The 13066-nt window shown below is 48.4% G+C and overlaps 1 protein-coding gene across 2 annotated transcripts in view; it reads right to left on the reverse strand.

The window, feature by feature from the left end:
- Window positions 1–13066, reverse strand: part of Synpr (synaptoporin) — a 303503-nt gene that overhangs the window by 46971 nt on the left and 243466 nt on the right. For both annotated transcript variants that reach the window (XM_004644789.2, XM_004644790.2), the window contains one exon: window positions 2780–2978. In XM_004644789.2, coding sequence (XP_004644846.1) covers window positions 2780–2978 — 199 coding nt within the window. The remainder of the gene's footprint in view (window positions 1–2779; window positions 2979–13066) is intronic.

Consider the following 13066-nt stretch of genomic DNA (forward strand, 5'->3'; position numbering starts at 1 on the left):
TTATTTATTTGTATGGGGAGTCAAACTTAGGACTTCACGCTTGCCAGGCAGTGTGCCACTGAGCTATATTCCCAACCCTGGTTTGAGTGTCCTGCTTTGAGTATTTTAAAGGCAGGAACTTAAGAAATTGACAGTGTGTGTCTCTTGCATCTAAAGGGTTTATTGGGTAAATAACGGAGTCACAGCTACCGCTGCTAAGCATACGCTCTGTGGGAGATGTTAAATACCTAGCAGCGACTGCACCAACACCAGCATGGTCCTGCCAGGGAAGCGCTTATTCTACTGAGCCATCTCCCCGGCTCCTGTCCTGGCCTTCTTAATCCCAGTACTCTGGTGCTGCTCAGGATTGAGCCCAGGGCTTTGTGCATGGGAAGCGCACACTCCACCGTCGAGCTCTGCACTCAGCCCTCACTCCAATGCCTCTAAGGCCTTCCAGGAGCCTAGGATCCAATCTGTTTTCATTCCGTGCCCTGTTCTGGGGGCCTCTCTGCAGCCATGCCCCTCCCCCGCCCACCCCAGCTCATTTCCCAGCATGCTGTTCACCTCCTGGGGATGGGAAGGTGGGGGGGTGGGGGGGTGGGGGGCGGGGTGCAGCACGGGCAGGCCCAGGGATCCAACCCCCAGCCCCTGCACCTGCTTGCAGGTGCTGTAATTCATTGAGCTATTTGGCCGACCTTCCTGTTATACTTCTTTGCAAGAAAAACAGAACAAATTTAAATATAAAGATTTTTTTTTTTTGCTCCTTGAATGCCTTCAGGGCACTTTGGCATGGCTGGAGGGTTGTGGGGATCGAACTACAGCAAACTGAGGCTGCCAGCATTGTGGAAGCAGCCACTTAAAGAACTGAGCTAGGGCTGGGCCCCTAAATATAAAGATTTAAGTACAACAATTTCCTTTTGGTTTGGGTAATCATTGAAAATATTATTAAATGTGCAATCATCCCAAAATGACAAAAATATAGTATAAATTTAATAAGTAATACATTTAAGCTGTAAAATTGTATTGACATTTGTTTCTTGGGTGAGCTAGGTTCTTCTTCGGTTGGTCTATAAGCATTTTGGGATACAGATTATTTGTCTCTAGAACGGGATGGGATTCAACCCTGATTTTATTTCCACCTTTTGATGTTACAGATTTATGTGCTGGGAAAACTCACGTGTGTGAATGTGGGACTCGGCAGAGCTTGCTTGCAGCATTGTCTTTTTTTTTTGTATTGCTTTCTGACCTTTATGTCTCAGATCACATAGTAACGTAACCAGAAAGTTGACTTTTTTTTTGTGCGTGTGTATTTGGCACAGGGTCTCCCTGCGCAGCTCAGACTTGTAGTGATCCTCCTGTTTTCAGCCTCTCAGTGCTGAGATTACAGGCGTGCGTACCAAGCCCGGACTCTATGGCAAGCTCCGTGCACCTGGGGGTGGGGCCGTCATGGTATGCGGGATGGGGTCTTGAAGCCTGGTCCCTGCATTTGCCTAAGCAGGTGCTTAGTCCGCTGAGCCATCTCGCCTGTCCAGAATGCTGTGTCAGCTGAAGAGCAGGTGATGACTTAATTTCATTGAAAGAAAAAAACACCATGGGAAATTTCATTAAATCCCAAAGGGTGCATGGCCCGGGCTTGGACTGTGTTCCAAGTTGTTTTCTGGTGCCTCAGATGTCTGTGGTCAGCATCTGTTCAGTGTGGCAAGCTCTGGGATAGCAGGGAAAGAGGATTTTCTTGATTAAATGAGGCAGAGGACCGTCACATGTGGTGAGTGTCTCCCCTGAGGTCCACCGCTAAAGGCTCAGTCCTCAGGGTCACATCAGTGGGATGTGGAACCTCGTGGGCGGCCCTCAGGCACTGAGGTCATGTGGGCAGCCTGCAAAGGCAGTGGTGTCACCTCGGCTCTTTTCCTTGCTCCTTTCTCTCTCTGGCTGTGAGGAGAGGGGTCAGCATGTCCCCCCAGCTCTTTTCCTTGCTCCTTTCTCTCTCTGGCTCTGAGATGAGGTGTTGGCTGTGCCACATTCCTCTGCTATTGCTGGAACCAGTGCCTCCATTCAGTTACTGGCTGGGACCTGGCAACAATGCACCAGAATAAACCTTTTCTCTTCATGAGTTAATTAGCTCAGGGATTTTGTCATAGTGACAGAAAGCTGATTAACATAGTGATTAAGAAAAGAGAGAGCAAGATATTTTCAAAGGCAAGGCATAATTTAAAATATGTTTTCTTAAAATTGTCCCTGCCCAAGCACCCCTCTGAGGGTCTGTGTGTCCTTCTGGGCATGTGTGTGCTGTGCTGGCACACCCTGTCCTGTGTTGATTCCATCCGCATGAGTCCCTGCACCATTGCGGAAGGCATCAGGAAGTGGCTCTGGGACAGCTGACAGCGGGGGTGGGGGGTGAGCCAGGGTGTGCAGGAGTGCACAAGAGGTGGATACTCCATTTTCAAACCAGTAGTTTTGGGCTCAGGCTATCAAATACTGAGGGAACAACACACCTCAAGCCAGCCCAAATCCCACTGTCCGAGCAACCAGCGAGCAAAGCGGCCGCCTCGCCAGCGCTCGTGTTGTGAGCCAGCCTCACAGCTCCTTCTCGCTCCCGCGGGCGTCCCAGCCTTCCACCTCGGAGGGTTTCCGGCAGGAGACCTTCCGATACCTTCCCCAGGTGAGCGCGAGACACCTGACAGGACGGTGTTCTCTTGTGGATGCGAGACGTTGGGATGAAAAGGATTATGAATCCCTTTCCAAGCCCTCCGAGCATTAGCAAAAGAAATGAGAAAGGCAGAGAAAATTCTTTCAAACTTACGATCAGAGGGCCCCGGTTGTTCTCGCGGTACTTGTTCTGGAAGAAAATGTAAACGACCGTGGCAGCCAGAGAGTAGAGGAAGGCAAAGACGGCCACCGTGACGAAGAACTCCGCCGAGGATGAGGAGTCGCCGGTCAGCGCCAGCTTCTGCCGTCCCTTCCCCTCGCAGGTGGGTGCCTCGAACGTCACCTGGTGCAACCTACACCGCCGGGTTGAAGAAGACACGTGAATGCCTTGAAGAGGAAACTAGAGGTCCTGCTCTCTCTCCTAAGCAAAGCGAGGTGTGACTCCGGGTTTTATGGTAGGTGGGCAGAAGACACTGACTAAGGAACTTATAGAGCTCGGTGCGGGGTGCATAGACCTAGACCTTGGGGTGTGTAGACCTAGACCTCGGGGTGTGTAGACCTAGACCTCGGGGTGTGTAGACCTAGACCTCAGGGTGTGTAGACCTAGACCTCGGGGTGCGTAGACCTATACATCGTGGTGTGTAGACCTAGACACTGGGGTGCACAGACCTAGACATCAGGTTGTGTAGACCTAGACCTCGGGGTGTGTAGACCTAGACATCCAGGAAGCAGCTGATTGCACCTCCCCATCCCCCCGCTTTGTCTTGCTTTGCACCCTGTACCCGGCTGGGTCTCTGGGCTCTTCCCCTGTTGTGTGGCTTGCATTCCCCACCTTGGCCTCTTCTACTTCTTGTTTGTGCCAAGCATGGCTGCGCCCGAGGGTGTCATCACTGACTGTCCACTTTCCTTAAATCACTCTGCCCCTTGACAGCCCCAAACTGCCTTTTGGCATTCTGATGGCAGCTGGGCCCTCCTCGGGGGGCCTCTTCAGGCCCTGATTGGAAGTAGCCCTTGCCTTTAGGTGTTTTTTTTTTTTTTTTTTTTTTTTTTTTTTTTTTTTAAACACACTGCTGTTTAACATCACTTGCAGCGTTCATTACCAGTTCCACTGCCTCGGTTGGTCACACTTGTGAATACTTTTCTGTCTCTGCTGCCCCTTGTTGGTGACCACCATCTCTACAGCAGTGGCAGTCTTGCTGTTCTTCCTAACTTTGGTCATGCACTCAGTATTTGGATAAAGAAAAGAACATTCTTGACTCTGTCAGAGAACAGATATCCAACTGCACTTTGAGAACTTTTGCCTTGGAGTGAGTTCCGTCGGGTAGTGCCCAGCTTAACGTGTCCCCTGGCAGAAGCAAGTTTGATGCCTGAAAGTGACTTCCTGCTCAGTGGACGACCCTGAAGGAAGACATCGTAGAGCTCGGGCCCTGCACAAGAACCAGCGGTAGCTGTCACTTAGCATAGCAGCCAAAAACCTTCAGAAATTCCTATCAGGGACACGGACGTGGCTTATGTATGCCAATAAAGTATCACTTGGAAACTATACATAAAAGTAAGCAACAGTGATGACAGAGTCATGTACGAACCTAAAAAAAATCCCCAAATTATGCTTAGCAAGTACATTTTTTACAGAGCAAAATGTATTCCCTTTAACAGATTTGTGGTGAGGTTGTTTCCAACGTAGGGAGCAGTGATAAAGTAGCCAGGTAGCGATACAGCTAACACGTGGGAGCAGTCCTGTTGTCCCAGATGTTGGGTTTGAATCCATTATTTAATTTGATGTTCCACGACAAAGTTCTCTTTTCATGGTCCCCTCCCTCATTTACAGGTTAGAAGCCAAAGGCCCAGCAAGATTGAATTGTTTGTCCTAAGGCACGTTGGGCCAGGTGTTTAAATCTGCATCTGATTTCAGGGACTGATTTTTAAATGTCTCCATTAACCTGTTCATGTTAATCAGTGAAAATGTAGACTAGAATCAATGTTTTTCCAAAGCAAAGGCCCAGGGCCATATCCGGGCAACACCCAGACCCTCTGTAGCTCTAGGAGCGGAGTTTAGGGGACAGCTAGGCAGGAGGCTCTGTTTTCCCTAAGTCATTTATTTCTTTAAAGTATCTTTAAATTTGCCACTTAAGAACTAGATGTTTGGGCTGGGGAGGTAGCTCGGCAGTCTAAGTGCCTGCTTGGCAAGTGCAAGGACCTGAGTTCGATCCCTGGTCCCGAAAACAAAAAAAGAACAAGCTGTTTATACAAAGAGATTTTCCTTAAAAAACAAAAAGGTGTACAGCTACAATATAATCCAGGAATGCAGAAAAATACATCATGCATAAAACCAATAGCTTGTTTCTTGTCACAGATATTAAAATATTCATTAATAGTTTGAAAAATGGCCCGCCATGCGAGGTCTCCTCTGCCTCCCCCCTTCCGCTCTGAGCCTGTTCCAGCCTGGTCCCTGGTTCCTGGCCACAGTGGCCGAGGCAGTGCTGCTATGCCCTGCCCTTCGCCCTGATTTCTCTGCCTCGGAGCCAGGGGATTCTGTATGAAAACCACCCACAAATGAAGCCTCTTCTCTAAGTTGTGAGCTTGGGTACTGGGCCTCCGTGACCAGGAAGTGGACAAATATGTTAATCATATCAACTCTGAAACTGGTGATTTTCAGACAATGCTTGCTTTTTCTTTCCTTTTTTAAAAAAATAAAAAATCATTTATGTATATAAGCATGTATTTATTTATGTATTTGGCGCAGGGTCTCGCTACACAGCTCGGAATCGTAGTGATCCTCCCATCTCAGTCTCCCTGGTACTGGGATTATCGGCGTGCACCCAGTTTCAGTGGCCTGCTCGGTGTGGAGCCGGCTAGGCACGCGGTACCACGCTCGAGCCCCCGGCCAGGCAGGCACTTAGATCGCCTAGTGAGCTCCCCAGCCCCAGCGCATACTTTTTGTTATTTGTATTTGTCATTTAACACACTTTTTCACATTTAAAACATTTTGTATTTTTATTTGTATATGTTTGTCATACGTATCGATCACATCCACCATGAGACGTTTGTACCTGTACGTAAGATGTCTCTTGTCTCCTTTTTCCCTGTCCCCTTTCCTCTTTTCAGCCCTTCTTCTCCTCGTCATTTACAAAAGCTCTGTTTCCATTTCTCCTTCCATTTTCTTTTTAGGCCCCCTTTTTGCAAGCCATCCCCATTCCCCTTCTCATTTGAACGAGTTCTTCCTGCTTCCAGTATCTGTCATCCATTCTGCTTCTTATCTACCCTTTGACTTTCTCACACAGGAGAAAAAAATTTGATATTTAAACTCGTGTGTCTGATTTATTCCACTTAAAATTATGGTCTTGAACTGGATCCATTTAGCTAAAAGTGCCTCGAGCTTATTCTTTATGGCCGAGTAGTACTCCGTTGTATACAAATGCCACTTTTTCTTTACCCATTCATCCGTTGATGGCACAGAGCAGCTTCCCAGACGTAGCTCTTATGAGATGTGGTGCTGTAAACATGGTGTACATGTGTGACTGCGGCACAATGCTTTTAACTTTTCTGGGAAAATGCCTACAAGATGAATGGCTAGATCAAATGGAGCTCTAGTTTTGTTGTGTGAAGAATCTCCACTTCCACAGTGATTGAACCAATTTACACTCCCACCAACAAAGGAAAAGGGTTCTCTTCACCATGGCCTGACCAAAGCGTACTATTAGTTGGTTTCTTGATAATACTCATTCTTTCCGGGGTGAGGTAAAAATCTCCATATCGCTCTAAGTTTCATTTTGTGAATGGCCAGCGCTGCCCTTTTCTCATATTTGCGTCTGCTATTCATACTCTTCATCTGAGAAGTGTCTGTTCATTTCAGATGCCCACTGTTGGAGTGGATCTTTAAATCTGGGTGGTTTGATTTCTTGAATACTCTAGATATTAGTTCTTGAATGAATAACTTTATAGTTCATACAATGAGTGGATAGTGGGGGATGGAATGGGGAATCAAAGAATGGTGGAATGGTCCCTGCTTAGGTTAAACTTGACGTTTGGAGAGGAGAGACAGGATTTCTGAGAGGAGCACTGGTCAGCCAGGGAGTGGGGAGGTGAAAGCCTGCTTCTTGGTGGAGGTGGTCTTCTGTCTGCAGCTTTAAAAGTGAGTGATCTACTCTGTTGAAAAGTTAAGAATGTGGGCTAGCCAGATAGCTCAGTGGACTAAGTGCCTGCTTTGGCAAGTGCGGGGACTAGGGTTCGATCCCCAGTCCAGCCTGCCTCCCCCAGGGCGCGCTGAGCCAGGCACCAAGTCTGGGCGTGGTGGTGCATGCTTGTAATCCCAGCACTGGGGAGGCTGAAAACAGGAGGATCACTTGCATAGTGAGACCCTCTACCAAATACATAAAAATAAAATGGGGAAAAAAGTTAAGAAAGTGTGATGATGTCCATATGCCCACTGGGATTGCTATCCCATTAAAAAAAGTAAGACTGGCAAGGATCTAGAGAAATTATGGTGCTAGTGAGAAAGCAAAATGGAGCCTCCACTTTGGAAAACTGTGGCAGCTCTTCAAGTAGGTAAACACAGAGCTTTCCCATTGTCTAGCAGCCCTATTCCTAGACACAGGCTCAGGAGCAGTGACAGTATTTGTCACATAAAGTGCTGTAGTGCTGTATAAAATTCTTCACACAACATCATTCATAATAATAACCAAAAAAGTGAAAAGAGCCCACGTGCCCATCAGCTGACAGGTGGATCAGTGACATGTGTGAGCCCATCGGATGGAGCGCTGTTTCTCAGTAGGGAGGAGCGATGCGCTGACTGATGTGGACGGAGCGAGACGCGAGAGACGCCGCTGTGTGACTGTGTCTACGCAGAGTGCTCAGAACAGACGGATACACTGGCTCGGGATAGGGGACGGCAGAATCGAGGACGGTGGTGCAGTGGTGCAGGATTTCTATTTGGGATGATGGCCAAGTGCATGAGTTCCTGGGGTGAGAGGTAAACAGTCCTGTGAATGTAGTCAAAGCTACCAAACTCACATTTATACAATGACTTGTGTGAGACATGAATCGAACCTCAAGACAACTGTTAGATGACAGATAGAGAAGAGGATGCACCAAGCCCTGCCCAGACGAGGGGCCCCGTTCATGCACACGCGGATGCGGCGTCTTGGGGGGCTGGAGACAGGAGGAGGGGAGTGGTAGAGAAAGGTGGGACACCAGAAGCCCCCACTGGGTTGCTGGGGACCCTTACTATAGATGTTTCAAGACAGATTGGAAAGATTTTATTTAGATAAATGTCACCTAAAACCAAAGCCCTATCACCTGTCACAGCCATTTGGAGACATGCACGCCCTTGCTTCTTGGGGCCTGGGTGCAGGCTGGTTCTGGCTTGTTGCCAGGGTGCCAGGTCCCCAACAGCAGGCCCGGTGGCGTGCAGTTCCCGTGGCCAAGAGCCGCAGAGGGGAGAAGGCAGCAATGCCGCCCCTTCTGTGCCCACTGTCGAAGAGCAGTGGTGTCCTCGAGGCCAGTTCACTGTGCTACAGAGAGCGGTGGCTACTGTGTTCACCAGCGCTAGGCCCAGGGCAGTAGGAACAGCCACAGGGTCACACCCTGGAGACTGAGGGATGCTGGGTGGTGGAAGTACCACGCTGGGTATAAGGCAGAAGCCGAGGGGCATGGAGTCAGGTTCTGAGGTGGTACTTCCTCTGAGGAAAGTGTGACATGTACAGGGGAGGGACGTGGCAGCCTGGAATAGCCTGAGTGCAATGACTTACGTTACCAAGCCTTTTGAATTCTATGTGATGTATGCATTATAAACTCATATATATATATGAATATATATATATATATATATATATATATATATATATGGTTCTTCAAAGCACCATTTATGTGCATAAAATGGCCTATGTATCTGTTTTAATGATATATATCATTTTGGAAGAGACGAGATTATAGTCAGCATGTGTTAAGTAGTTGTAATAACTTTAGAAGTAAATATCTGTATTTTGAAAGCCAAACATGGACAAGAAAAAGCTGCTCTGTGGAGCTAGAGTCTGTCAGTTGCCAGAATCTGGAAGCTGGCGGGACCGTCTCTGACCCATGAGGAGCTAGCTGGCAAGCAGCTGCTGAGGCGGCAAAAGGTGCCAAATCCAATTTGTTGACTGCAAATGTACAGTGCCCTTCTTAGCCAGTCTGGCCCCATCAAAGAATAATTGGATTGTGCCGGCTTTCACTGCACTTCGTTTCTCAGCAAAAGGCCTCCTTGGTAAAGTAATTGCTGTGCCTTACAAACCTTTAGCAGTGGGCTTGCTGAGAGCGTCTCGCTGGTGCTCTCACTACCGCCGTCTCTGAGCACCGAGTACTTAGCTCCGTTTGCAGGGTCTGGGGTTCCGTGACCTCTAGCCGTCTCTCCAGGGACCCGGAGGGGGCAAGCTGGCATGGCTTTGCTAGTGACAGTATCTACTTGTGGCCGTGCCCTCCCCAGTGCTCCTGATGTCGTCTGGTCCCAGAGGCTCAGCAGGTCGGCTGTTCCTGTCACTCAGCTGGAAGGCTGCCTGGCGCTATCAGGAACAGGGTCCACAGTATCAGTCGCTGCCCTTTTCTACCGCCGGGGTTTGAGTCAGTTTCTTTACCTGCTTATGTCTTATTTAACACTCGTAGCAACTCTGCAGTAAGCACCATCGCTGTCACCGTTTTCAGGTGGAGAAACCAAAGCCTGAAGTGGCTGTGAGCTGAGGTCTTCGCATGGCCAGAGGACAGCAGGCAGACTAGATGGCTGCTACGTGGCTGCGGTGTGGCTCCACCTCTGCTTGAAAAGTCAGCATCCCTCAGTCTCCAGCGGGTTGTTTGTGCAGGCGCGGCCAGGCCAAGCTTCCCAAGTCATTTCCTCTAGCGGAGACTGAGTGTTTCTGCTGCACAAGATCCTGAAGTGGCCTTCACTCTGCTACTGCCGGGGTATGTTTGTGAAGCGCTGTCCAGAGCACCCAGCAAAGATAGCACCAGAGCCCGCACACTGGCTGGTGGCAGGAAGACTGTAGAAAACGCCCAGCTTTCAGATCTCACCCTGGGCTGTTCTGACATTAGCCTCAGAGTCAGACAGAGAGCAAATTGTCATCATCACAGTGTGAGTCTTTACAAAAAGGCATTCTGCAAAATATGGCACAGATCCATCTCTGGGTAGCCCTGACCCTAGGGTCATTGGTTAAGTGACATTTGAAATCATTGAGAGTATCACTAAGCAGGCATGGGAGAAGATGAGTCACTAGCTCCCAGCACGGTGTCTGGCAGCATCATGGAGAAGGCTAGCGAGGCCGGCCCCAGCAGCAAGGGGGAAGCCCGGAGAGTGTTGGGGCGCAGGGAGCTGCCCTGGGTCTTTCAAGAGCTGAATGGAAGTGTCAGGAAAGATCTGAGGGCACCTGCCGGGTTGGGGCACTGAGCACGCGTGTCTCTACCTGGTCCTGCGCTGTGCTCCCTGCGTCAGTCATGCTGGCCGTTGAGAGGGACTTCGGTTGTTGGCCCTCGTATTTTCTTTCCTCCACATGAAATATGGGCAGTTGTCTGGTTGTATATTTATTGTCTGTTTTTTCCTAGCCTTATCGGGCCCATTTTCGTGTGCATTCACACACATGTGCGTGCACACACACACACACACACACCCCATTACTTACTCAGCTTATATAACTCATGACAAATCACTGCAAAACTCTTAGAATGACCTGGCCTCTTCACATTCATCTGCTTTGCTTCTGCCCCGGTGAGTCTCCCCATTTCCCAGACAGAGAGTTGGAGCTCGGTCATCCGGGATTACCAGGCCACCCAGCTGGTACGGAGAGGGGACAAACCTGGAATCCAGCTTTTGTGACACCCACGAGTAAGTTGTTTTGCTTACAGTCCAGGTTCCCCTTCTAAGTTTTCCACAACAGCATCCTCTCCCCTAAGTTTAAGTCCTTCCATGACTCCTTCTGTGACGATTCATTGAGCCTCATGTGCCACTCATTAGGCACCCCAACATAGGGCCCTAGCAAGTTACGGAGACAGGGCTGGGGAGTATCAGAAAGGCGCAAAGACAAATCTCTGCAACTTCCCAACTTCCTGTGATTGATTGATTGATTTAGACAGCGTCTCATCAAGTTGTCCAGGCTGGGCTTAAAGGTGCACTCCTGTGTCCTGCTGCTTCAGCCTTGCAGAGTGCTGGAATTGCAGGCATGTGCTCTGAGCTGGGCCTTTAAAAAATAATTGTACCTGAGACACAATATGTGGCATTGGTACTTAGGGTGCTGGCAGGGGCTTCACATCAGATGCCAGTCACCAGGTGACAGCTATTGAGCACGTGGTATTCAGGTACTGCTCCAACACCTCCACAGAGCATCTCGAGCTTCACACTTTAAGGCTTGGTCTCTATGACCTTCTTATACTTCTATTGTAGACGTGAGGAGACTTAGTCATGCAAGGCCTTGAAACAGAGCCCAAGTGATCCCAGAGCTTTCACTCTTAGCCTGCTGTGTGAAAACATATGATGCTCGTCATTGTTTTCACATCTCATATTTGCAGGGCCAGGGAGATAGCTCAGTAGAATAAGCACTTTCCTGGCAAGAGCAAGGTCTTGAGTTCAATCCCTGGTACCACAAAAGAAACAAACAAAAAAGAAAAACAAAAAACAAACAAACAAAACCCCCAAAACAAAAAACTCATATTTGCTACATTACACTACCTTTGGCTTTTCCAATGCCCTCGTAACCACTAACTCTTCACTGTCACTTTAAATCATTTCTCAACAGGACTGGCCATGGGACAGCTCCATGGAGACTGTAACCATTTGTCCCCTTGCTCTGGTGACTCACAGGAATTTCTTACTAGTTCCAAAGACTGACACTGATGGACAAAGAATTTTCCTTATGCCACTGGCACCCTACAAGGCATATTTTCTCAAGATGGTCAAGGTCTGGGGAGAGAGCCTGCCTGCACAGAGCCTTAAGTTTACAGTATCTTTGCCTAGCAATGGCACAGGAGCTCAAGGTGGGTCTGAGCACAGGCCGGGCTGTCACCAAGGATCGTGAGCATGCAGAGAAGGCATTAGCCACCAAGCTGAGACTGCTCAATATGGGACCAGGCTGGAAGTCTTCAGCTTCCAAAGGGAATGGAAAGTTTGAAGTCCCAGACTTAAGTGAAGTTGGTAAAGATCAAAATGCCAGGGTGCCTTTGTTGGAAGTCTTTGCTCGGCTGTGTTCAGAACACAGCATTCAGTACCCGGGTGTCCTTTCAGGCAAGCCTGTCAGGTTCGGATGCTGCTGCTTGTCCCAGATCTCTGCCCTTTCTGACGCCTTCTTATTCTGTTTCCTCTCTTCTTTCCTCTGTGTCCTCCAGCTTCCCCACACTCGGGTGATCACCCTTTAATCTCTAGCCTTGACGTTAGACTAGAGGACGGCATTCAGCTTGCTTGTCTCCAGGTGAACAGCACCGTGCAGGTAGCCAGAATCCTTTTCTGATCATTTCAGTCCTAAACTTGGTTGAATGAAAAGCAGTTTCATCCCCAGTGCTTGCAAAACCAGGATCCACTCATGAGAAATATTTTCTTTGAGTAAGTGACAACCAAAATGCTCACTTCTGCTTTTCTGTACACAGAGACACTCGTCCTTGATTTGTGCATTGGGGGCATTATGTTTATTGTCTGCATAGAAGGAACTTTTCATTACTTTTCCTCTTCTCCACTTTGCTGGAGAATCTCCCATCCTCTGGGGAATTGAGTTAGACGTTGGAAAGTATAATCAAGGTTACTGAAAACAATACTCTTTTCTACACTGTTAATTGTGTTCATGTGTGTGAAGCAGAAAAATTCTACATACGCCACAAAGATATTTATTCAATTTATTGAGAGCAGACTGTGCTGCTATGAAAGGTCTTTCCACCCCCGCCCCCTACACAAGTTTGTGTTTATGTAGACAGACTTCTTAAAATAAAAAAGCGACACCAAGGAGATTACAAAGCAGTGGCTGGGTGGAGGCCGGGCACTACTGGAGTGAGGCCTGCAGAGCTGCGGCTCTGTAGCACCTAGCGGCTTGGGCAGAGGCGCCCTGCGCTCACCACCCATCACTCACTCTGTCTGGTTTCTTCAAGTAGAATTTGCGCAATCCGGTACGGACACCCACCCTCTGCCAAGTTATGTAGCCCGTGAGGTTGTTAGCTGCCACTGCAGGGCACGTTCCTCTCTCTTTGGCCTTCCAAGCACTCTGATGTTCTACCCGACCAAATTACAAAACAAAAATAGTTCCAGAGAGGGTTTTGAATTTCTATGAATGTCTAACTGACATGCTACATTCACCCATTTTATCTGGTCAATAAAGAAAAATGTCATGAATAAAAATATAAAGGATTTGATTCAAAGATATCCGCAGTGTTCAAAAGGTACAGGTAGTGGTAGTATGAAGGACACAAAATCTGGGCTGTTCTTTTTTTTTTTTTTTATTTT

Source organism: Octodon degus, unplaced genomic scaffold (assembly GCF_000260255.1).
Source record: "Octodon degus isolate 3935 unplaced genomic scaffold, OctDeg1.0 scaffold00210, whole genome shotgun sequence".
Classification (NCBI taxonomy): Eukaryota; Metazoa; Chordata; class Mammalia; order Rodentia; family Octodontidae; genus Octodon; species Octodon degus.